Source organism: Pyrgilauda ruficollis, unplaced genomic scaffold (genome assembly GCF_017590135.1).
Source record: "Pyrgilauda ruficollis isolate IOZ18807 unplaced genomic scaffold, ASM1759013v1 scaffold107, whole genome shotgun sequence".
Lineage (NCBI taxonomy): Eukaryota > Metazoa > Chordata > Aves > Passeriformes > Passeridae > Pyrgilauda > Pyrgilauda ruficollis.
Genome location: NW_024508877.1, coordinates 1,576,801 through 1,599,741, shown reverse-complemented (window position 1 = coordinate 1,599,741; position 22,941 = coordinate 1,576,801). Strand labels below are relative to the sequence as shown.

General features: G+C 44.9%; 1 protein-coding gene across 1 annotated transcript; it reads left to right on the top strand.

The window, feature by feature from the left end:
* Nucleotides 1–2,021: 2,021 nt before the first annotated feature.
* Nucleotides 2,022–15,968, top strand: LOC121356021 (aquaporin-3-like). The gene is made up of 6 exons (XM_041472042.1): nucleotides 2,022–2,224; nucleotides 10,999–11,125; nucleotides 11,285–11,422; nucleotides 12,765–12,883; nucleotides 13,612–13,829; nucleotides 14,508–15,968. Exons 1-6 carry the CDS (start codon nucleotides 2,117–2,119, stop codon nucleotides 14,680–14,682), a joined length of 885 nt encoding a protein of 294 aa, XP_041327976.1. The 5' UTR covers nucleotides 2,022–2,116; the 3' UTR covers nucleotides 14,683–15,968.
* The last annotated feature ends 6,973 nt before the right edge of the window (nucleotides 15,969–22,941 follow it).

The window sequence follows — 22,941 nt, the reverse complement described above, 5'->3', positions numbered from 1 at the left end:
GGCCATGCCCCCTCCTGGTTTCTTGTGCACCTGCTCCCTGGCAGAGCCTGGGAAACTGACCAGGGCTTGAGTTAGGGTAAACACTGCTGAGCGACAGCTGGAACATCAGTGTGTTATCAGCATTATTCTCTACTGAATCCAAGTCATTAGTAAGAAGGAAATTAATTATTACAGCCAAAACCAAGACATACCATTGACCTTGGAGTCTCGGCATCTCCCCTCCCTTCCTTATTTGTGAGGAAATGCCTGTATCCTCAACCTGTAACAGAGGGCCTCAGATGCTGGAGACAGAACAAATGTTCCTACCTGCTTGGAGAACATCACAATGCTTTTTGCTTCTCACCTTTCTCTTGCTGGTCTGCTGGCCCTGTCCTCATCATCAGGGAAGGAATAGGAACTAGCCTAAATAAATCTCAATAATTAACTACACCACAGAACACAGCATCTACACACTGGTGGGCATATGTTTTAGCTTGGGAACTGCCAAAAGGCTAAAAACCCCAACATACAGCTTAATTTCCAGCTGCGAGAGCTTTGATAAAGCATCAGGGCAAAAGGACAGGGCAGAATATAAAGGAGAGGGGAGTGCGGGAGGAACTGGGGAGCCTCCCTGGCTCTGGTGATACACTGCAAGATGATGAGGGGAAAGATATAGAGAGAAGGCTGAAAATGGTTGTCTTGAGCCCTCATTTGCAAATCCCAGCTGCAGCAAGCAAGCAAGCATGGGGCTGATGGAGCACTCACTGTGGTTCAGAGGACCCCATTGATGCTGGCAGTCCCAGACTGGGCTTGAGCACTAAAAAATGAGGAAAGTTTCCTGTCCCTGTAATTATGTTTGGACTTGAGTGTTTCCCTGTGCTTGATTCCTCACACATTATTGCTTTCTTAGGTACATTCCTGACTGCTTCTCGTGTTGGCTGCAGTTTCTGTACAAAATAAAGGCTCATTCACAACTGTACTAAAAAGCTCTGGTTATTCCACAGGAAAGTTGATGGTTAAATAAGGGGAAGAGGAAAAGCTGGGCATCTGTGGCTTTGCAGAGAAGGCTGGGGAAAAAATCAAGGAAAGGGGTCCTTTTCAGGCTTGCAAATTTAGCCCTGTTGGTCTGCATCAAGACCTGGTGAGTCAAGGAGCCCAGGGAATTTTTACTACTCACTTAACAAAAACCAGATGCCATGAGCTGCACATGTCCTGTTAGCAGTCCTCACCTCAGATGGTACGGACTGGGACTGCTTTCATCCAGGCCATCTTGTGGAACAGTCCTAGAGTGATACAGGATGTTACTGACAATGAAAAGGCAGCAAGGGTTCTTTCCTGTGTGGCTTGGTAAGTCTGTGGGCTCCTCACTGAGGTCCTGTGATGGAGATTGGCTCTGCACTGGGGGTCTCATGTCTTTTCTTTACAGCTTTCAGGGGGACTGGGCTGCAAGGGCTCTCCCAAAGCTCTAGGAGGGTGAGATAACTTTGTGATGACACAAAAGAATTCAGACCCAAATGTAGATTTCTGTGGAAAGAGGCTTGGTCTTGTTCACAGTACCAGCTTCAGCTGGGTAACTGCTGGAGCTCAGGAGAGCCTCAGACTTAGCTGTAGGGGTTCAAAGCCTTCTGCCTCCCAGTTTTTCTGTCAAAGCACCTACAGCCTCTGAATCAGCACAGGAGCACACATCACTTTGCCACCTGCAAGAGCTTGGGAGGGAAGGAAATCTGAATGCAAGGTACCAGGCTCTCACAAATGGGTAAGGCACTGCTCAGTCTATGCATTTAACTGAAGCTGGAGAAGGGCAGATATGGCCCTGCATTTCAGCTGGTGATGAAAACAGCCGTGGCTTCAGCAGGACACATTTAATTCCTTCTTATGAAGCTCCTGAATATTTTGCTCACCTATGCAAGCAATAAGGAAAATGAAAAAAACCGCCCACGCTGTCTCGTGCTGAAAAGCAGGAAAAAAAAGTTGGGTTTGAAGAGCGGGTGGAAGGGGTGTGGTTACCCAGGAGGTGTGTCAGACATCGATGAACTTATTTATAAGCAAAGGCAGCTGTGCTGGAGAAGAAACTTTGCTGAGGCTTTGTCAGCTGCTGCTTTTTCCCTGACACCACTTGAGAGGCACCTCTACTGCGATGGGGCGGCAAAAGGACGTTCTTGCTACCATTGAGGAGCACCTGAGGATCAGAAACAAATTAGTGCGGCAAGCACTGGCTGAGTGCTTGGGGACGCTGATCCTGGTGGTGAGTGGGGGCTGTAGTGTGGGGGTGCTCTTCAACCCATGGGGGGAAATTGTCCTGGTGAAGGAGCTGTGTTGCTGCCAGGGCTTGCATTGGGAGTGAGCCCACCTCTGGTGCAACCTGCTGCAAGGGGTCTGGAGGACAGTCCCTGTGCGCATGGAAAAAATTAATGATATTGTTTAAGGGTGGACGTTGGGGTTTCTTGCAAAATGTGGGCTCTGAAGAGCTTGCTGAGTGTGTGGAAGCTTCTGTGCATCTGTGAAGTGTAGGGAGCAAAACATCTCTGTGTAAGCAGCAAATGTTTTGCTAGAGATCATGCAAAACTTCCTTTCTGTCTGCCTTGGGATATTTTCTTGGCTCTGAAATATTGCAACTGTTATCACCCAAGGAAGTGAAAGAGTTGGTTTTTTTTTTTTTTTTTTTTTTTTTAAATTAGCTTTCCCCATGCATCCCATCATGAAGAAGTAGCTGGAATTTAAACTGTTGCAGCGTCCTTTTGCTGTCAGCTCCTGATTCCGCAGGGGCTTGTCAGTGGGGCTGCACGATACCACGGCAGCTCCTGCTGACAGCCACCTGGGAGCTGGTGCTTGCTATCAGTCAGTGTGTTTTTCAGTGGCCAATAGAGATAAAAGTCCTCTGCCTGTTTTAGTGCTCAGTTTCCAAAGGAGTGGAATATAAGGGACAAAACAGGATAAGTGTGTGTCTAATGCCTGTGGTTGCACATGTTTAGAGTGGCTGCAATTTGCTTTAAAGTTAAAGGCAGCTATGAACAGCTAGGTGAGTTGTGTGTGAGCTGTGTGGAGTAAATAGTGGTGTAGAAAAATGGTGACAGGGATATCTGGCTTAGAGCATCTGAAAACACAGGACTGCCCAATTGGCCACAGGTTTGATGCACATATATTGGGGCAGAAATGAGATGGAGTTTGCACAGTGAATATCTGCATGTACAGGTTCCTCTGAGGTGGTGTAAATCTAGAGCAATCCTGAAGGTTTCAGTGGAGTGACTGTGGGTTTACACCTCTTTGTAACTGGTGGCTGAACTGCTTGGAGAGAAACGTAAGGGTTGGAATAGTTGAAGGCAGAGGAAGGCTTGATGAGCACCTGGGGAACAACACAAAAAGCCTGATAAAATTATATGCTTTCATAAATAAGATTTTTTTTTTAATGATGAAGAGAGGATTTTGAAATCATCTATGGCAGCTTAGGAGACTCTGCTAAGACTGTGTAAAATGTTACCACTCTTAAAAGAAAGCAGCTTTGTATGGTGCAATGGCTTTATTGTCAGAGTGACCCAGCTTTGGTGATTTGCAAACAAGTCCTGTTGATTTTTCCAGGAAGGGTTGTTTGGAATTAAGGTGGGAAGAAGGTGATAGGAAAGTGATTAACAGTTAGAAGATTGCTGTCTATTAATCACTGATGTCGCTGCTGTTAGTCTCAGGATTGAAACAAGGTAAGTCTTGTGAGGTGGACTAATGCCTCTTGATAGCAAAGCTAATATTGCTGAGAAACAAGACAAGCCTTTAGCCATTTGGATCTGAGCTTTCAGAAGGCCTCATGATGCAAACCTTGTTAGTCCATCCTCTGACTGTAACAGTTGGAACAACAGTGACTACTTTTCCTTACACCTTGCCTCTCCAGGCAGAGAGGAATTGGGATCTGCTCAGAGCTTGAGTAAGGGTTTGGTCCAAAATCATAAGCAGCCTCCAAAATGGCAGTGGTGATGGGCACCCATCAGCCACACTGACCACTGCACTGGCAGAAGTGGGCAGCACATACCTGGTCCTCAGGAGCATCAAACCTGCTCTGTTTCAGTGTGTGTGTGTCTAAGTTTACAGGCTGAGCCTTCACCGTGTTCAGGAGTTCCTGAACTGGTTTCAGTGGCACACTCAGCTTTATCTTGTAGGATTTACAAGCTCACTTAGGATATCCTGCAGCAGCTCTGCAGTGGATGGAGCACTGTGGGCATTCTGTGTCCGTGTGGGGGAAGGTCGGGTGGGCTTGTGGGAGGAAAGGGAAAGCCCCAAAGGCAGTGAATGCTCTCGCACAGTCAGAAGTCCAAAACAGGCTACACCAGAGGAAAATGGGTTCCAGAACTGCAAACTTGCAATATCCAAGCCAGTCAATCCCTTTCCAACTTCGTGCTGTCTCAGTCTATTTGTCTCAATGAAGGGAAATTTGCAGCTTTTTCTTTATTACCACCCTGATTCCTTTTCATCTTTTTATTATATCACCTACCTGAAATAGAAAGGGTCTTGAAAGTGAATTCCTTCCTCTTTCAGTTAGCCTGGACAATTGTTTGCATTGGATTTTCTCCCAGCAGAGAAGTTGCCTTTTTATACCTTGCAAAAGTCCCTGCTGCCCACCCTGCCAGCAGGTTGAGCTGTGTCTATGCATTTGGCTGCATTGCACCCCAGTAAATATCTGTTTTGGTCTTCACAGTAAAATGCCTGAGGAAAGACCTGAATCCATGAAAATTTTCTTCATGGGAGATGGAGTTGACTAAACACAAATATGTTTGAACAGAATATTATCAGGGATGGACTTAAGGTTAGATGTTGCTCACACTGAAATCAACTTCTTGAACCCCAAGGGAGGGAGATGGTTTAAAGTTTGCAGTTTACTTTAAATTTCAGTGTGTAATGTAAAACTTGTCCTGCTGTGGATATTGGCACTGCTTCAGCTTCTTCCCTCCTCCCTTTCACTTGCATAATGACTGCAGCTCTCTTAAACTCTTCTAGACAAAAGCTATTGCAGATCCCTGCATAGTCTTGCTGCCTGTAAGAATGAATCTAGTGCTTGATTTTATTTTTCTCATTTTTTTAAATAGATGGTGAAGGTAGAATCATAGAGTGGCTTGAGCTGGAAAGGACTGTTAGAATAGTGCTTCTTTTTTTTAAGATAAGGAAAATAATCCAGCTAAGGCAGCCAAGCCCTGAAGAATGCCAAGGCAAGTTGCTGTCTACTTGCAAGCCACTTTTGCTGTGCAGAGCACCTTGCATAACTTTTATTTAGTTTGTGGGTGGTGTCTCTATTGTTGCAAAAATAGTAATACTGATTCTACACACATTTCCTTTGATACTTAAATTGGCATTTCCCCTCTTCAAAATTCACTTTCTAAGTAGCACTTTAGGCTTGAGCTTTATACCTGTGTTGGAAGCACCGCTTGCTGGCAATCGTTAAGCACTACAAACGCCAAAGGCATTTTCCCAGTCCCTTGCTGTTTGTGTTATTACTGTAGCAACCCACTAGTGCCAGATTTCCATGGTGGGTCTCTGTGCCTCTCTTAAGGCTCGGTTTGTTTGCCTTGCTCTGCTAGCTGTAAATACCAAAGCTGGCTCTGTTTGTCTTTTACATTTGCAGGAGAAGTAATGTGATTATGACTGATTTCCGAGTGGGACTCACTGTGAATCTCTCACTGTGCTGTAGAGGCACAAAGAAAGAGCAAATCAACGCCTAATTGCTTTTCAATTGGTGCTGCCTTGACTTTGTGGCTAGGTGGTAGCTTTTTGGGATACAATGGTGCTGTAGACCACAGAAACAAAAACGGCAAAGTGGTTTGGATGACTAAAGCAAAGGGAGCTTCATCTCATGAGATGACCACAGCAAGGGGAGCCCCACTTCTGTGTCAGCAACTTAAAGTTGCTGCTCATCCCACAATAGTCTGGGGCAGCACAGAAGTTCCCACAGTTGCTGTTTGATTTGGGCTACTTTGCTTAAACCCAGCTTGTCACATTTGGAAAATGTAATTTAAAAAAAAATTAAGAAAGTTATTTTCATTGTTAATGCTTTGCTAGGCTGTAAAAGGGAGTGGAAATCCCTTGCTGTAAGCATGTTGGGTGCTGCTAATTCTTCCTTGCAAGGGAAGGACCTGGTGGGTCCTGTGCTGCTGGGTACGGGGACATGGGAAGTGGCAGTGCTGCTGCTTTCCCTCAACCCTTTCACCAGAAGAGGTTGAAGCTCTTCATTAACTGTCCAAAACTGTCCCTCCTTGCTGTCTCTCTCCAGGAGCTGGACATTTCTCCTTCCTACAAACAGGACAGTTCAGGCACCAAGACTTTCCCTCGGTGGGAAGGCAGCTTTTCCCCAGGAGTGCCCAGCCTTGTGACAAAACCCCCACCAGATGCACCGATCTTTCTAATGGCTGAAACCTCTTGATCTGAACAATAGTAGGGGACATCAGAATAAGTGTTTTTCCTTCTGTGCATGTGTGAAAAACCTAAACCAGTGAATTTCCTCCCTAATGCCCAACTCCTCTGCTCAGGTTTCTTGAGCTGAGGGAGGCTCATGTCTCCAGCTTTGTGCAATGTTTTTTTTTTGTAGCATGTGATGTATGTGGGGCCCAGTTTTGCTTAGAATCTCTCATCTCTCCAGCCCTGCAGCCCTGCCTTGGCTCTGGTTCAGTGGGTGGTGCACAAAGTGCTGTAACATAACAGACCATCTGCTGCTGCCCTTCCTGCAGGGCTGCTTCTGTACAGGCTGCCTCCAGCTGTGCTGGACAAAAAACTGGGCTGTGGGGTTTAAGGTTTCTCCTTGATTTGCAAATTGAGAATGGTGACCAGCCTGGTTGGTTGAGAGATGCTTTGAGGAAAAGTATAAAGAACAGTGCATCTTGCATTGTCTTTTTGGCTGATGGAGGCTATCCTGCCATGTGAGCTATGGAGTTCAAGATCTCTGCACGCTGCTTTTGCTCCCTGCCTTCTCCCTATGAAGAGTGGTACCCTCTGTGTGTCCAAAACTTAAAATCATCCATCAGTATCTCTGGGTCTCTTCCTTCAAAGCAGACTCATTGTTTGACTGCCCTTCTGGCATCTTCCCCATTAATTAGAGTACATCAAGGGCTGACCAGTCTTTCCCATCCACCAGGATGATTAGGGTAAATTTACAGCAGATTTCTTGCCTAATCCCCCTGTTATTTGCTGGTAGAAAAGCTGTAATTCAGGTAATTGCACTCCTCCTGGTCTATGCCAGCAAAGCTTTCCCGCCTACATTTAGAGACCAGTCTGTCTGAAGTCGAAGAGCAAATGCACCCAGGCCTTTTGTGTTGCACATGACGGTGTAAAAAAGTACTGGCAAAGAAAGGAGGAGACAAGAAAGGAAGAAACCTGGCTTGTGTGAAGCGTTCTGCACACCATGCATGAAGCTCACATATGGAGCAGTTTTTCACAAGGTCTGCCTGAATAGGCTGCCTTTGGTAGCCTTGTTTCTTCATGAGCTGTTGCAACTTTTTTAACTTCCATGGTTGTTTCCTAACATCCCTCACTGGCTACTGGGCTTTCATGTGTTCAGACATTGATATAGGGTGTTTTTATCTTGAGTGACAAAGCCAGCTGCTCACTCTCCAAACATGCCCTGGACACAGGGATCTCGAGGTTTCCTGAGTGTGAGGTATCCCCTGCAATGTGCTACCTTTTCATATTATTTGCTGCTGCTGGTGCCTCCTTTGTACAGGGGTGCTCTTCTCCCCTCTGGAGTCTGTCAGCTCTGCCACTCTTGAACCCATTCCTGCAGAACAAGGATTTAGCCCTTTTTCACAGTGCAAGAAGTTGAATCACCCCATGAGCAGTAGGAAGCCTCCCTGTTAGATTTGCTAGAGTCAGTAAGATGAAATTAGGGAGCAGGCTTCTATTAACCTCGTTAATGGGTGCATTGACTTCAATTCCTTGGAGAGCAAGTTTAACACATCAGAGTCATGCTTTATTGCAAGTATTTTATTAGCACTTTAAAACCACTTTTGAACTTGGCTAGTAGCGTGGGTGTGTAACAGTTGACTGCTGCACCTACTGTCATGGGAGGTGCTAACCTGGGTTTCTGTTGGCTGGATATTCTTTCAGAAGTTTTTTTAAACAAAAACAGAACCAAAATACAATTTTCTCCTCCGACAAAACCAAAGCCAAACAAATGAAAAAGAAAAACAAAAGCCTAACAAATGCAAATGAGAAACAAAACCACAAAACAAAATGCCGTGGGAGGCAGGTTATTAAAATCAAAGGAATGGTGTGTGATCTCCCCTTGGGTGTGCATCACTGTCCCTGACTACAGTGAGCCTAAGAACTCTTAAATACATTGCATGGACTAAAAAGACTGGGAAAAATATTGAATCACTTTTATTTGACATTCCTTGCCTTTCAATCCAAGCTAGATGCTCCCGAGCAGCTCTCTGTGAGCAGTGAACAAAAAAACCCTAAAAAATGAAAGCTGAGGTTCTCTGGTCTCATCTGACCTGGGTAAAGGAATTGGAAAGAAAACTAGCGAAAAGCAGAAGTGAACGTGGTGTGATTAAAAATTGTATTAGCTATTACCACAACAAAACTCTGTAGTGTCAAGGTACTTGCCACAAAAATCTGGGTGAGCATGACTTGAACTGGTTCCTTAAAGTTAAATGCCATGGAGGGATGTCATGCATGACACTGTATTTTTGTGTTTAGTGGACTCCACTGGTGCAGGATGGAACTGAACACATGCATATCAAAGTTCAAACCTGTCCCTAAGTATCTCTGTGCTCTTTTTATCTGCTGAGGGTTAAGTTTTCTACTGTTACGCTGAATTAAGCTAAATAGTGCTCATGGCTCATCTGATAAATGGTTGTAATGGTCCTGTGGAGTGGCTTCGGGGTGTTTTTGCATGGCCCATGGACTCCCTTCTGAGGAAATGTTGGAGAGCTACTGCCAGGTGGAGGATGGAGGAGAGGAGGATGGGGAATGACCTCTTGAGATAACCTCTTGAGAAATGGCAGACCTGGCGTTCCTCCAGCTCAAGGGAAGACCTTTGTGGGTGATCAGGGAGGTGGAGGTGGGAAAATTTTACTCTGTGGTTTCTGCAACCAAAAGGTATGTGTATAATGAGCCAACCACCATTCACCTGCAGAACTGCCAGTTCTTACAGAGTGAATAACACAAACACAAAATCCCTAGGGATCACCGGGGGTAAACTCCACCAAACTCAGGTTTTGTGGGCTTGTCCCCTGCCAGGTCAGACTGATGTGCTGTGTGGCCTTTGAGAGGCAAACACCACGGACATGTACTCTCTGAAATCTCTCCAAAGCTTGGTGGGGCTTGTTTGGGGAAAGGGAGAAACAGGATTCACCCTGGTCATTAGCCTGTATTTATTTGCTCAGTTGGAGCTTTGCTTCCCTAGGTGATTTGGGCATAGCTGTTTCTGTTTGTTGCCAGTAAACAAATCTTTTTTGCCTTTGTCTTGGAGTCTCCTCTGCCATGGTTTCCCAGCTCGGTAAGGACATTGTAGGGGCTGTTCTGACTGCACCCAGTAGAGAGCAGTGCTGGCTATCCCTCCCTCTCTAACGAGTTCAACTAGTTCCTTTATTTTTTTACACAAGGCCCTTGTGTTGGGCACCTGGTTCCTTGTCAAGAAGCACCTATTTACAGAGTGTCCACCTCATGAATCAGCCTGCAGCCTACCTGGCTGCTCCTTTCCAAGCAAGATGAGTGCACCTTTTGCTTTGTTAGCAATTCTTCAGTTGCCAAGGGTAGGGTAGGGGATAAGTTATGTGTGTTTTGTCTTTGCCTCTGATTTGGATCGTGTGTTGCTCAATGAGCATGTCCAGTGTTGGCTGAAGAATAGACAACAGCAAACCTGGCCACCTCAGTGCCTGTTTGGTGGCTTATCCTCTAGGAGTTGATACCACCTCTACCACCTCTGTGGCAATTGAGTAATTGTGGGATGATGGAGTTCACAGAAGTAGAAAGTCTTTGTGGGGTCGTAGTCATGGGCATGTGGTCAGAAGAAATAAGTCAAGCCTTGATCCCTAGATTTGAGCATTTCATGAGCAGGCTGTAGTCTCTGTCCTAGTTTAAGGATCCTCTCAGTACCTGCTAATGTGGTAATTCCAAGTGATAGTACATCAAGAGTCAGTTCAGGTGGAGCCACTGGGAAATACAAGCATACAGATGATCAGGCTTAGAGCTCTTTAAATTACATGTTGCATAGTGGAAAGACTTGCCAAGATAGAAAGCTTGCAGCTGGATGACTGATGAACTGAATTGCCAGGAGAAACTGGTTTGAGTTGTTAAGAGTGAGCATAGGAATGAGGGCTTTTAGGTGCAGTTGGGAAGAGAAAGATTATCCAGTTGAACACCTTTAAGCAAGACCTTTCTTAGCTACTAGGAAACAGTTTTATCACCCAAAATAAACAGCTTTTGTCTGCCAGAGTGTTTGGTTTGCTGCACCCCTGATCTTGGACAGAAGGACAAGACCGGCTGTGCTGGTGGACTCTTTTGAATATGGACCTTTCTTGATGGAGTGTGGAAAGAGAACTCCATGAATGTCAGGCTGAATGTGACCTTCTTCAATCACGACTGTATTTCCAGGCATTAACAGAATTATTCCCTATGTGCTACTGTTTCAAACAATTATTAGTCTTTTTAACACAATGATACCCAGATGCCTCATCAGCATAGCTGTGCTGTGAATATCTCAGACCAGGATGATATCTGACTCCTCCTTGTCACCTGGCATCTTAAAATTAGATGTTTGGACAAAGAATTCCAGACTCCTGTAGATCCATTTTGTTTTTAATTTTAGCCCTGTTTTCAGTCCACCCTGCCAGGAGATAGATTTGTCTGTGCCCTTTCTTCTTCTCTCCCATCTCTAGAGATAATGTGTAGATACTTTGACCAAAGATAAACGCTGTGCAGGCTTTGAATCGTGAGTGAACTATGATGGCCTGTGAAGGTGTAAGGAGAGCAACTGCAGGCATTGGTCAGCAACTGACCCTGATGTGAAACAGAGAGGGTAATTTCAATCTCTTTTTCTCCTCCCAGCTCTTTGGCTGTGGCTCTGTTGCGCAGATCATTCTCAGCAGAGGGACTCATGGAGGTTTCCTGACTGTCAACCTGGCCTTCGGCTTCGCCGTGACGCTCGGCATTTTGATCGCAGGACAGGTGTCAGGTACGTGTGGCTCCACGTAGGCTGAGTTTCACTCGTGTCACTTGTTGTGTAAGCCTGCTTTTCTTGTGCGGCACTGGTATGGAAGCTAGTGCCCCTTGGCACAATTCTGGGCCCTACATTCTGCCCATAAAAGTACACTAACCACCAACCTCTCTGCAGGTGGACACCTGAACCCAGCTGTCACTTTTGCCATGTGCTTATTGGCCCGGGAGCCCTGGATCAAGCTGCCAATTTATGCCCTTGCACAAACCCTGGGGGCTTTCCTTGGAGCTGGCATAGTCTTTGGGCTGTACTATGGTAAGTGTGGAAACCTTGTGTCTTTTTGGAGGTGAGACTGCTGTGTTTGTGACTCACTGCAGGGAGGCAGGTTTCCATACCAGAGAGGAGCACTTGCAGTGCAGTATTCAAGAGACCTCCTTACTGAGTTTGTGGGATGGCTTTCCCATTCTCATGATGATGAGTTCAAGCCTCCTCAAAGCAATCTGAAGGCCAACCAGCATTGTCAAAGTGCAAGTCTTTGCCCTTGAGTAATGAACACTGGACCTCTGGATGGGCTCTTTTGTATCTACTGCTCTTCCAGACAAGTCAGTGAAACACTAGCAGTGATGAAGGTTTTATATCTGTTCATTGTTCCAGAACCATTTTCTCATTCTTGGCTTAAAAAATGAAGTCTTTACTAAGTTGTCAAATTCATTGCAAATGTCAAATGCATGTCTTGTGTTAGCTTCCAGGTAACGTGACTTCTAGCAGATTTTGCTGCTTTTATCAGGGTGGTTCCATACCTTGGAAAGCACCTTACAAATCCAGTTCCTCATCCAGTTTCTCCTGTGTGTTTTCATCATTATAGGGAGATCTTCAGTGGGCAAAGACTGAATTTTTATGCTGGTCCTTGCTGTTCTACTAATATCAAGTGTGACATTTGGACTCAGACTTTGCCTTCTGATTGTTTCTGACAATAGGATTGATGTTCCCTGTAGCTGAGTGGGGCATCTGGGTCACTGCTGTTTCCAGCTGGAGGAGGAAGCTGCCACCCCAGTACTGGCTGGAACTACTTTTCACTTTAAGAAGAAGCAAGGACACCTACCTTCCTCTCAGTAAACATCAGGGCGATAGTTCAACACCAATTACCTTTCCAGTTTGTGGACTGAGGCCTCCTCTTCAGAAGGGATTTAACCCCATTTTAGCTACCTAACCCATGGAAAAGCTGCATTCAGAGGTGTCTGGTTTTGTTTCCACTCACCATGAAGGAAAGATAGACCATCCTAAGTTAGTTATCCAGCTTCTACACAGTGGTAGGCAAGGCACTGGTCGCTCTAAAGACAACCTTGGGAGTTGTAACTCAGAAAAGTGAAAGAACAGCCCAAATCCTGCTTGCTAATCCATATCACTATATCATGTCTTCACACCAAGACTTATACCACAGGTGTTTGGTTACCTGTGGGAGAGAGTTGGAGTCATCTTAGTTTTTGCTTCTTGACTCTTTCTTGATGCATGGCAAATAATTGTTAGGAACAGGGACTAATGCCATCTGCCTCTGAGCCTGACTGGTAAAAAGCAGTGGTGGATGATGTCCTAAGTTTTCCAAATAAGTGTTTGCTCTACAGAAAATGATTTTTTTCTTCTCCTTCTCTACCTCTAGATGCTATCTGGGCTTTTGACAATAACCAGCTCACTGTTATAGGAAAGAATGCCACTGCTGGTATTTTTGCCACCTACCCATCTGAGCATCTGAATGTTGTGAATGGCTTCTTTGACCAGGTAAGAGGGGGCTGGCAGAATGAAAGTGCATTTGAAGAGGAATCTTTTGGGTGGGTCTGGGCCTCACCTTTAGTTAGAAAATGAATTGCAATTTCAAGATAAGATGTCCAGAAAGGTTTTTTGGAGTTGACACAGGTGTCTCACTAGCCCACAGGAAGAGCAGCACTAGAAAGGACCTTACAGCCAGAAGGCTTGTTCCAAGGCATTAACAAGTGTTACTACACTGGTCAGGACACCAGAGAAAAGAATGCCATTTTTCATAGCCACTGAAGAGCCATAGTGTGAGGAATGATAGCTCTTCCTCACTCTCACTCTGGTACTGTGGTTGTGGCACAATCCAGAGGTCAGCTGGGTATGGGGTGGTGGTTGCTATTAAATGTGGCTGTCTCCTAAACTTGCCATCAACCACAAAAGGGACAGCTTCTACCCAGCCACTGCATGTGGGAAGGAGGTTTAGGAAGATGTTTCCAGCTTTTCTGGCTGCCTAAACAGATATTCATAACTCTTCTGGGGGTAGGGAGGAAGGCAGGAATTTGACTGAGGTTCTGGGCTGCCATAAACTCAAGACAGGAGCACGCTCCACTCTTTTATGCCTATGGCTGCTGTGTCTGATAGTGACTTGGTGCACCTCCTCCTTTTAAGAGAATTACATCCCAGAAGAGTTAAATAACTTGGTTAGAAGACTAATCTGGTTTAAATTCTTGTTCTCCTTCCCCATCCCTCTCCAGTTCATTGGCACTGCCTCCCTGATAGTTTGTGTCTTGGCGATTGTTGATCCCTACAACAACCCTGTCCCCACCGGGCTGGAGGCTTTCACAGTTGGTTTTGTTGTCCTCGTTATTGGAACCTCCATGGGCTTCAACTCTGGCTATGCTGTCAACCCTGCCAGGGACTTTGGGCCTCGTCTCTTCACAGCCATTGCTGGCTGGGGCACTGAAGTGTTCCGGTAAGTGCTTGACAATAAAAACCTTGAGCATCAAGGGGAAATAAATTATGAATCCAAATAGATGGTAGCTCTGGCACTATAAAGAGTCTTGGCAGCCACGAGGTATCATTGGATTGTCTAAATGTTGCTAAAAGACACTGTCTGCTTTTTGACTTCTTAAGAAATCGTGGAAGCCGGGCAACTTCCAGTAGTGAGAGCAAATGACACAACTTTGCTATCAAAGAGGAAATCTAGGAGCATCCATGAGAATTTCAGTTGCACCTTGAACATGAGCACATAATGATTTTTTAATGGTAGAAAATGAGAAGTGTTTGTTAGTTTTGGGGACAATTAAGAGAGCCTGTCATCAAGGGTTGCTTTCCTGCAAGCAGTGGGAGGGAATTGAAGGTGCCTAGTGTAGGCACAACAAATGCTTCTCTCCTTTCTTGGTGGAGAGACTTGGAAGTCCTGAAAGTAGCTGTTCTGAATTGCTTGTCACTGGGACTTAAAGTGTTTGTCTGTGTGTGTGTAGCAACATTTGCCTTGGAAGCTCTGCAGAGGTGCAGGTGTTACTGTCCTGTGCAAGTGGGTGGTGATGGCTGCAGAGGGTGAGGTCTTGCATGGCTCCAGGTCCAAGTTCAAATATCCTAATGCTTAGGCTGCAGTTCTTACCTTGTGCACTTTCTTTTTGTTTTCCAGGGTTGGTAAGCCATCCCACTGGTGGTGGGTTCCAGTTGTGGCTCCTTTCCTGGGGGCGGTTGCGGGAGTGATTGTCTATCAGCTGACGATTGGATGTCACGATGAGCCTTCTCCACCTGCCTCCGAGCAGGAGACAGTCAAGCTGGCTAATGTGAAGCACAAGGAGAGGGTCTGAGGAAGCTGCCACCCAGATCTGGCAGGTATTCATTACTCAGGACTGCAGCTGGCAAAAAGGAGAAGTTAAGAAGAGCTTCAAGAACAACAGGAAGAGTTTTTTACCTGTCTAGTAATTTTTTTTCTTTTTTGTATATCCCTGACACATTTGCTTTTGACATTTCCCTGTGAGCCTTCCTCCAAATGCAGTACCATATAATCTTTTCCTAATAGAAGGGGATTGAGGACTGTAGGAGTCAGGAGAGAAGTGGGCATTGTTGTCCAACACAAATTGGGTGTTCAGGAATTTGAAGCTCTTTTGAGCTATGTTGCTGACATTGCCTGTGACCTTGGCAAACTGCTTCCCTTCAAACCTGTGTTCCAATCTGTAGAATGGGGATCATGCAAAACTTAAATTGTTTTGCTGGCATGGATTGGAACCTCCTACATCCTGGAGGAAATTTGCCTGTGATTCTGTGGATCAAATTCTGCTTGATGTTGCTCTAAAGTCAGTACCTTGACACCAGGATTTAACTAGTCAAGAGGATTTTTATTAGCCAAACTTTCATATCTCTTACGAATTCCTCGATATTTATCCATAATGTCAGTGCAGAGAGTAAGAATACATTGGATTTTCATTTAATAGTAAGAAAAAATGTTTACAAACAAGTACATCCTGGTGTTACAATCAAAAATTTTAGTATTGCCATCTCCTAGAAGATCACATGCAGGAAATCCTTATTCTAACGAGGGCTAACCTAGACAGAAAGCTTGGCTACCAGAAGCAGCCTTTCTAATTAATCAGCTTTGTATATAAACTGCAAGCAGCTAATAGCAAAGATCCAGTGGAAACACAGTGTTGCTTAAGTTGCGTGTGTTCACGTAAATTTTACAGTGGTGTTGTTGGGTTTTTTTTTTTTTTGTTGTTTTAGTAGATTTATATATAAATAGACTCCTTAAAGCTGTTACTAAATACCAAAGTTGGGATGAGTTCATATAGAGATGTATGGGAACTGCCGATTCTCTATCAGCTTTGAGATAATTTTGGGTTTTCCTGGAATGGTCTTGGATTATGGCATTGTGGTTTGTGGAGCACCTCCTTTTCTACCTTGCAGAATAACTGGGATATCCCTGGTACTCATGGCTGAGGGACTGAGGTCAGGCACCTCCTGTACTAGCAGTACTGGCATCTCAGGGGATCTCTGACTCTCCCAACGCCATATTATTGCAAAGTATTTGAAAAAAAACATTATTGATTGTGAAAGAATTTATAAGTCCCATGCATTAGAGAAACTTGTTCAAAGCCTATTTCTTTAATGTGTGAATTCATTAAAAATGTATCTTTGTACACATTTCCAGTCACTAAAAGGATGTATTCTTTTTTTTTTCCTTTTTAAAAAAATAAAATGTCAATACCCACACTGTAAAATGGTAGTGTTGCTTGTATTTTTAAGCAGCTGTCAGCAAACTTCTCCATGAAAAGGAAGTAATCCGTAGCAATAGCTTCCTCAAGCCCTTTGTCTCTTCAGCCTGAGCAAAGGGGAATTAACCCTTTCAGGCAGTACATCTACATGCTCCGTTTGTGTTTTATGTCTTTCCCTTTTGGGGTGTGGTTTTGAGGCATGTGGAGGACATGGAGTAGCTGTGCTCAGTATAGTGACCAAGGTATGGGCTGGGGGTGAGATTGTCCTACTGCCAGGCATCTTATTCTTAAGGCAGAAAAAACCACTGGGTAAGTATTTGTCCTTCACCCTTTGTACAATTTAAATTCCCTTACTCTTCTTTCACTTAACATAGTTCTGAATGCAGAATCCTACTCTGCCTTCACCTACTGTCAAACCCCATCTAGCATATTACACAAATCAACTTTCTTTTTCTGTAGCTATGCCAGGCAAGGAAAAGTACAACAGACCTGTACGCAACGCTCACAGAATTAGACAAGCAACTTACCTATAAATAAAATTCTTGTTGCTCTTTGGCTGGTGTGTGTACTGCTGCATTTTTCCTGTATTAATTGTGCTGCCTTAAAATAACTCCTCACTTCCCACATGATGCCATACTGAAGAATTCAGTGAGGTCTGGATGGATGTGGTTTCCGACAATTCACCAGCTAGGAATCAAATGGCTTTTGGAAAGAAATTTCCCAGGTTTGTTTGATTTACTCTGTGTGCAGACAGCACATTTTTTTTTTTTTTTCATTTCTAACATGAAAGTTTATCCCTCAAACTCTATGTAGCAGCCATGATCAACTGTGCTGTGATCAACTAACATCACTGCAGAATTCAATTCTCATTTCCCTTCAGGACTGTCTCTTTTTCTACTCTTCCACCACTTTGTATCTTCAACTAACTTGATCAATACATGAAAATTCTTGCTGCAGAGCTTAAGGCTTTTGATTCAAGGTGTAGTGTGGGTTCTGGTTTGTTTGGTTTTTTTTCCCTTTGTGTTTTTTGTTGTTGTTGTTACATTACTTATCAGATTCCTCTTGCTTTTGCCTGGCTTGCAGTAATCAACTTTTACTATGTCCCTGCCTTACTCATGTGTCAATGATGTATTATTGTCTTTATTAAAATGGCAATAAAATGTTGTATGAGTTTCATGTTAAATTTTCTGTTTTAACCACTGTGTTAAGCCTTGGCTTTGCTGTTGGAGAAGCACCAAGCACTGCTGAGTGGATCTATCAACATGAGAAAAGGGGCAAGCACTGCCTGCTGTCAGTGGATGGGGAGCTGTGGAGAACACAGCCCCCAGAAGGGTCTGGTCCATAGGAGACATGATTCTGCCTTTGCTAGCCATGTAAGGAGGGCAGTGCACAGCACACTTTGATACACCAGATTTCAAGAGCTCCAGAAGTATTATTAAACTGTGGGGAAGGAAAGGTGTTTTCCCTGGCATCGAACACCCTTAAATTGCTGCAAGTTGTGGTTCTGCTTGTTTTCAGTTTAGCTGCCTTGAGACACCTTCTGGGTGTTATTCACCTGGCAGACCCATGCAAATCCAAACATTTCTCTCTTTTTTATTTTTCCCATCCATACCTAAGGCAATGAATCACACTGTAGTACCTCACTGGAGAGCTAAGATTCATCTGGCAAAATAAAGTAATCTGGGTTTTAGGTCAGATGAACTCCAGCTGTCAAGCTATTGAAATATGCTTTGTAGGAAGAAATAAATCTACAATTTAAACTATTCATGCTTGACAGGGAGAGTAATTTGTTGTTGGAACAAAATGCTAAAAGGTGTTTTGGATTCTCTATTGTGTGAATTTTTCAAATTAAGACTGGCTGTCTTGCAAAAAGTTCTTTCAGTTAAAATGCAAATTGCAAGTCTCCCTGGAGGAAATTCCCAGACCTCTCCATTATAGGAGGTCAAGTTGGCAGGATTTGTCCCTTCTGACCTTAAAACTTATGAAATTTAAAATGTAAGATGAAAGTGGCCATATATTCAGTTGCTCTAGGTTCTTGTCTGATCTAGGATTATCGCTGCAGGTGCTTTGACATTTTTGGTATATCTTGGGAAGCTCTTCCACATCTATTTGCTCTATTCCATCTGTAAAATGGCAGCAGCAGTGCTGATTTCTTTCAAACCCTGCTCTGTTTCACCTTGTGCGAGCATGAACAAAGGCTGCTTGGCATTGCAGTATGGATGGGAGAATAGCAAAATCTCCCTTTCTGCAGCCCTTTAATCTCAAACTGAGTTTCAGCTCTCCATTTGGCAGTGGTGTGTGCTGGGGATGCAGGAGCTGGTTACGTTTGCTGAGCAGCTGCAGGCAGGTCTGGTGGGGCTGTACCAGGGCAGGTTTCTGCATGTACTCAAAGCAGATGAGCATTGACAGATGATCTGCTTGCTGCCTTCCCTTCTCCCCACCATCTACACCTTGGTGAAGAAGATAAAATAAGTAAATGGGAGGAAGACAACAAGGAGAACATGCTCTCAGGCTAAAGATTTCTAAAACTACAGGAGGATTTCTGAAACTATAAGAAATATTCTGCCTGAGATGGTGGTTTTGTTGGTTGCACTATCATTGATTGCTTTAGCCCCAAATTCCAAAACTGGGAATTTGCCCAGTTCCGATTTACTACAGCTCCTGCTTTCCCTCCTCCCCAGGATATCCACTTGCATTCTATTAATTTATGCTTCTGGCCAGGAGCCAGCTTAATGAAACTTTTTGAGATCTGAGAAACTTTGTCTAAAATATCCCTCACTCCTGTACACTTCGTCTTTGTGAAAGTATCTTTGACTTTTTCTTGCTTGCATCAAATCTTTCACTTAAAGCATGGACACAGTTCATCTGCATCTCAGCCCATGAGTCTGGCCCAGACTAGCTGGCTCATAGGACCTGCATGGCTGTGTGACACCTGGCTTTGCAGGTGGTGGCATAAAAGGGAACAGGCTCCCTTTGAATGCAGGTAACCACTCTGGCCCAAGGGCCTGGGCTTTGGGATGAAACCTTCCTCCTGCCTCCAGGACAGCTAAGAATATCTTACCTGCTGCCCCTGCTTGCCCCAGCAGCCAGTGCCATGCATTCCCACAACAGCTGCTTGGGTATTGGGATGTGACTTGGTCCCTCTCATGTGCAACTCTTGTGAGTGCCAAAAATCTGCAATCTGGATATAAGATGTGAGACTCAAGTACAACTCATTAGACATTAGAACTTTCAGGGTGCTCCCATTTTACCACCTTCAGGAGGGAAAACATGTCCCTGAGTCATGTAACATTCATCACATAATAGTGTGTGTGTAATGCCCAACAATAGGGTGGGATAGACGTAGTTGGGGCTCTGGTCAGGTCTTGTCCTAAAAACCTTTGTGCTCCTTGAAAAGTACTGTGTATAGAGCAGCTATACATCTGTGAACAGGATCTGCTAATCTAATTTGGGACATTCTGCATTTACCCACTTCTCAGTGTCTGGAACACCACTAGCTCTTCAAATTCATCACTGTCCTTGGTGGAAAAACAAGATAAGAGAGTCTCCTCTATCTCTGAGCAACAGAGCAACACATTGCCAGAGCTCTCTCTGTGTCTGTTTCTTTCACAGCACTCAAGTGCTGAGCAGACTGCAGCCCAGCTCTTTGCCTACCGTGATGAACAGCTGAGCTTAAGAAACACGCCACAGGGATGAACATTCCTGATACTGGGATGATAGTTGTTCTTCCAGACAGAGGAAAGAGTGTCTCCAGACTCCAGACAAGAATGATGGAATACTGAGAAGACTTTTGTGGTGTCTCTGGGGACCTACGGGTGTAAGGGTGGCTGTGTAAGAATGTTCAAAAACCCACCAGAGGAAGCAAGTGCAAAAGCTATCTGAGCTCTACAGCATGAGACAAGCACAGTGCAAGAAGGACAGCTGAGAGAAGTCTGGAGGCCCATGACTCTGCTGTGACTGGCAAGTGAGAACAAGAACTTCCGCTGAGAACACCTGGAAAGGAGTACTGAATTTCTTCATTGACTGTGCTGATTATGGGCTAAACTCAGATGCCTAGGTGCAGGGTCAGGAACCCTTTGAGACACCCTGGATCATCCTGTCTGGCTCTAGCTGCTACTCCTGAGGGGCTGAGGTCTCCTGCAAGCCTCATATCACGTGTCCAAACCCCATGCAGATAGCTTTAAGAGTCCTATTGTGTGCAACTGGGTCAAGTCCTGGAGATCACTGAACTGGAGAGGAATTCCCCCCTGGAAACTATGGCCTGGGCAGAGGCAGAAACTCAACAAATCTCCACAGTTCCACTGCCTTTGTGGTAGTGCACCCATTTCCACAAAGGCATAGGAGTGCCACAGGGAACAGATGAAAAGTCTGCCTGCCCCTGCACCCAGTCACCAACAACAGCCACTTACACCTCCCTACCCTCTTTAGGAATGCTTCAACAGGGAGCAGCAAAAACCACATGGATGAGGTGTCTTTGAGCTCCCAAACACTCTTGGTTTGGTTTGTGACAGCCTTCATTGGCACCAGCTCTCTTGAGGAGCTGGAGTAACACTGCATTTACATAGCAACTGAAAGGAATTTGTTTGGTGCATATGGGGAGGGGCAATCTCATTCCCTATCCCAAGAAGAAACACTGATGTTGTCTCATAATTAATGCTTCTTTTTTTTCTAATTTTCTCGCCAGAAGACAACTTTCCTGCCAGGCAGGTTTAACTTGTCCCAGGAGATCTTCAACTGTTTTAAATTGTATTTGGGAGTACAGGGGAACACCTTCCTGAAGAACCTGTCAGGAAATACCCCAGATGTGAGGTTTCTGGCTGCTTTCAGTGGTAAATGGTCCCACGTGAATGTTCCCTGCCAAACATAGCAGCTAAGGCTCAGGCTGAGATACTGGACCTAAAAGAAATGTATTTTGAGTCAAAGAGTCAAAGATATACTGGTTTCCTTGTCCTATCTGAACTGAGCACACTCAGGTGTCAGTCACACAAACATGTCATTTCATATGACAGGCTCTTATTAAGACTGTATCTGGTCTCTGGCCAGGAGCCACAAACCTAGAGCACTAATGCTAAAGGCTAATACTGGATAACACTCACGTCTCAGGTATGAGTCACAGGGACAACTTGTAATAGCTGTATTTTGTGATTTGACGGTGCCAGCTTGGACCCTGAAACAATTACATTTTCACTTAAACCTTCTGGGCTCTCTTGGAATTTCTGAACTCCACCCAGCACAGAAAGGCAGAGTTTCTCTTGTCCTTTAACTTTGTTTTCCCTTTCTTGCTGCATTGCTTTAGGTAATCTCCACGCAAAGAGTTGCCTGAGTCCTTTCATTTACTTTGTAAAGTAAATGAAGCTCACTTAGGAAATATTTACAACTCTATTTCCCTTCCAGGAGGAAAGGTGATCATGGGAGAGGAGAAGCCATGCTGATAAACTTCCTCTGGGCCAGTGGGACTGACATACAGGTCCATAGGAAAGCCACAATCCACTAAATCCTAGCTCAGCTACTCCCTGAAATCTAAGAGCAGCAATGCTGCTGCTCCAGCATGTTTGATGGATCACTGAGTCCATGATGAGTCAAGTTGGAGAGGACCACTGGCTGGGCCATCTGGTCCAATGTCTCTGCTCAAGCAGGGTTATCCTACAACCCATTTCACAGGATTGTCTTCAGATGGTTCTGGAATACTTGCAGTGAGGAAGACTCCACAACCAGGATCCCTGGACAGAAGAAGCTGACTTTTGTACCAGTCCTTCTGAGATTCATAAGCTAAGTGGGGCTGTGAAGGGCTGTGCGATCCTGACTGCCTGCAGTACAAGGTGCCCTCCTCGCTTTTGGGACTGGGATTACTAGCAGAAAAATCCTGGTGACAGAAAGCAGCAAAGCAAGACAGACCATGACTCTGAAGAAGTGATGGCAGCAATAGTTCTGCTTGATTTCAGTTCAGTGACTTTTAAACCTTGAATTCCATGCTCAAAGAGAGTGGCCAGAAGGAAACCATTAACTTAAAACCAGGGCACTTGGATCTATCCTGAACTGTAGAACCAGGGGAAAAAAAATATCCTTTGTATGTATAACGAAGGGCATAATAACAGAGGATGGAAAATCTCAAGGGCTGCCTTTGGTCTCAGGAGATGGGAACTGGTTTTGGGAAGGGTGGATCTCCCTGTTTGTGCCATAGGGCACTTGTGTGTCTCCTGCAGTGTGCATGCCAGGTGTCTGGAAGAGAGGAGTGGCGACGCTGAGCTTTCCCACGCCTGAGACCCTTTGCTGGTCTGGGCACAGGTCTTTGGGTGTCTTTAAAGTAGAGAGAGAGAGAGTGAGAGAGCGCAGCACCACCCTGCCCCTGGGCGCACAGGGAGAAGGTGCATGCTGAAGATGATAATGTTGTGCACAAAAGGAGACAGACTGTGCACAGCATTTGCTATTCAATCATTTTTGTTAAGTGTCCTGGTATTTTCCCTTCCCATGACCTCTCCTCCACTCAGCCCTTTTATGTGCCTCTTCTGCATTTTGGTGTCTCTTAGATTAATTTGTCTTCCAGGTTTTGTCCTGTTCCCCTCTTTCATTAAGGCACTCTTCCTCCCCTTCGGTGACAGAGTCCCCTGCCCTGCCCCCCCCTCGCCCAACATCATTTATACTTGTGAGTGATGGAGGCAGGGGTGAAGGACAAGCTTTGATAAAACAAGCTGTGAATTTGGGGGCACAAGGAATCTGGGAGCTCTTGCTCCAGGCTAGCAGCCAGCCACATTTCTCTGAAGAGCTTTCATAAAATCTTCCCAGCATTTTATCAAAGAGGTGATGCTGTCATGGGTTTGTTTATTATTTCCCTTCTGGGCTTGGTCTCTTCATGGCTTC

Bases quoted from the DNA above. Each gene is read 5' to 3' on its own strand.
- LOC121356021 (XM_041472042.1), top strand. From the start codon at position 2,117: ATGGGGCGGCAAAAGGACGTTCTTGCTACCATTGAGGAGCACCTGAGG. The intron at 2,225-10,998 runs GTGAGTGGGGGC...TTCTCCTCCCAG, and splicing joins TGGGGACGCTGATCCTGGTG to CTCTTTGGCTGTGGCTCTGT. The intron at 12,884-13,611 runs GTAAGAGGGGGC...ATCCCTCTCCAG, and splicing joins TGAATGGCTTCTTTGACCAG to TTCATTGGCACTGCCTCCCT.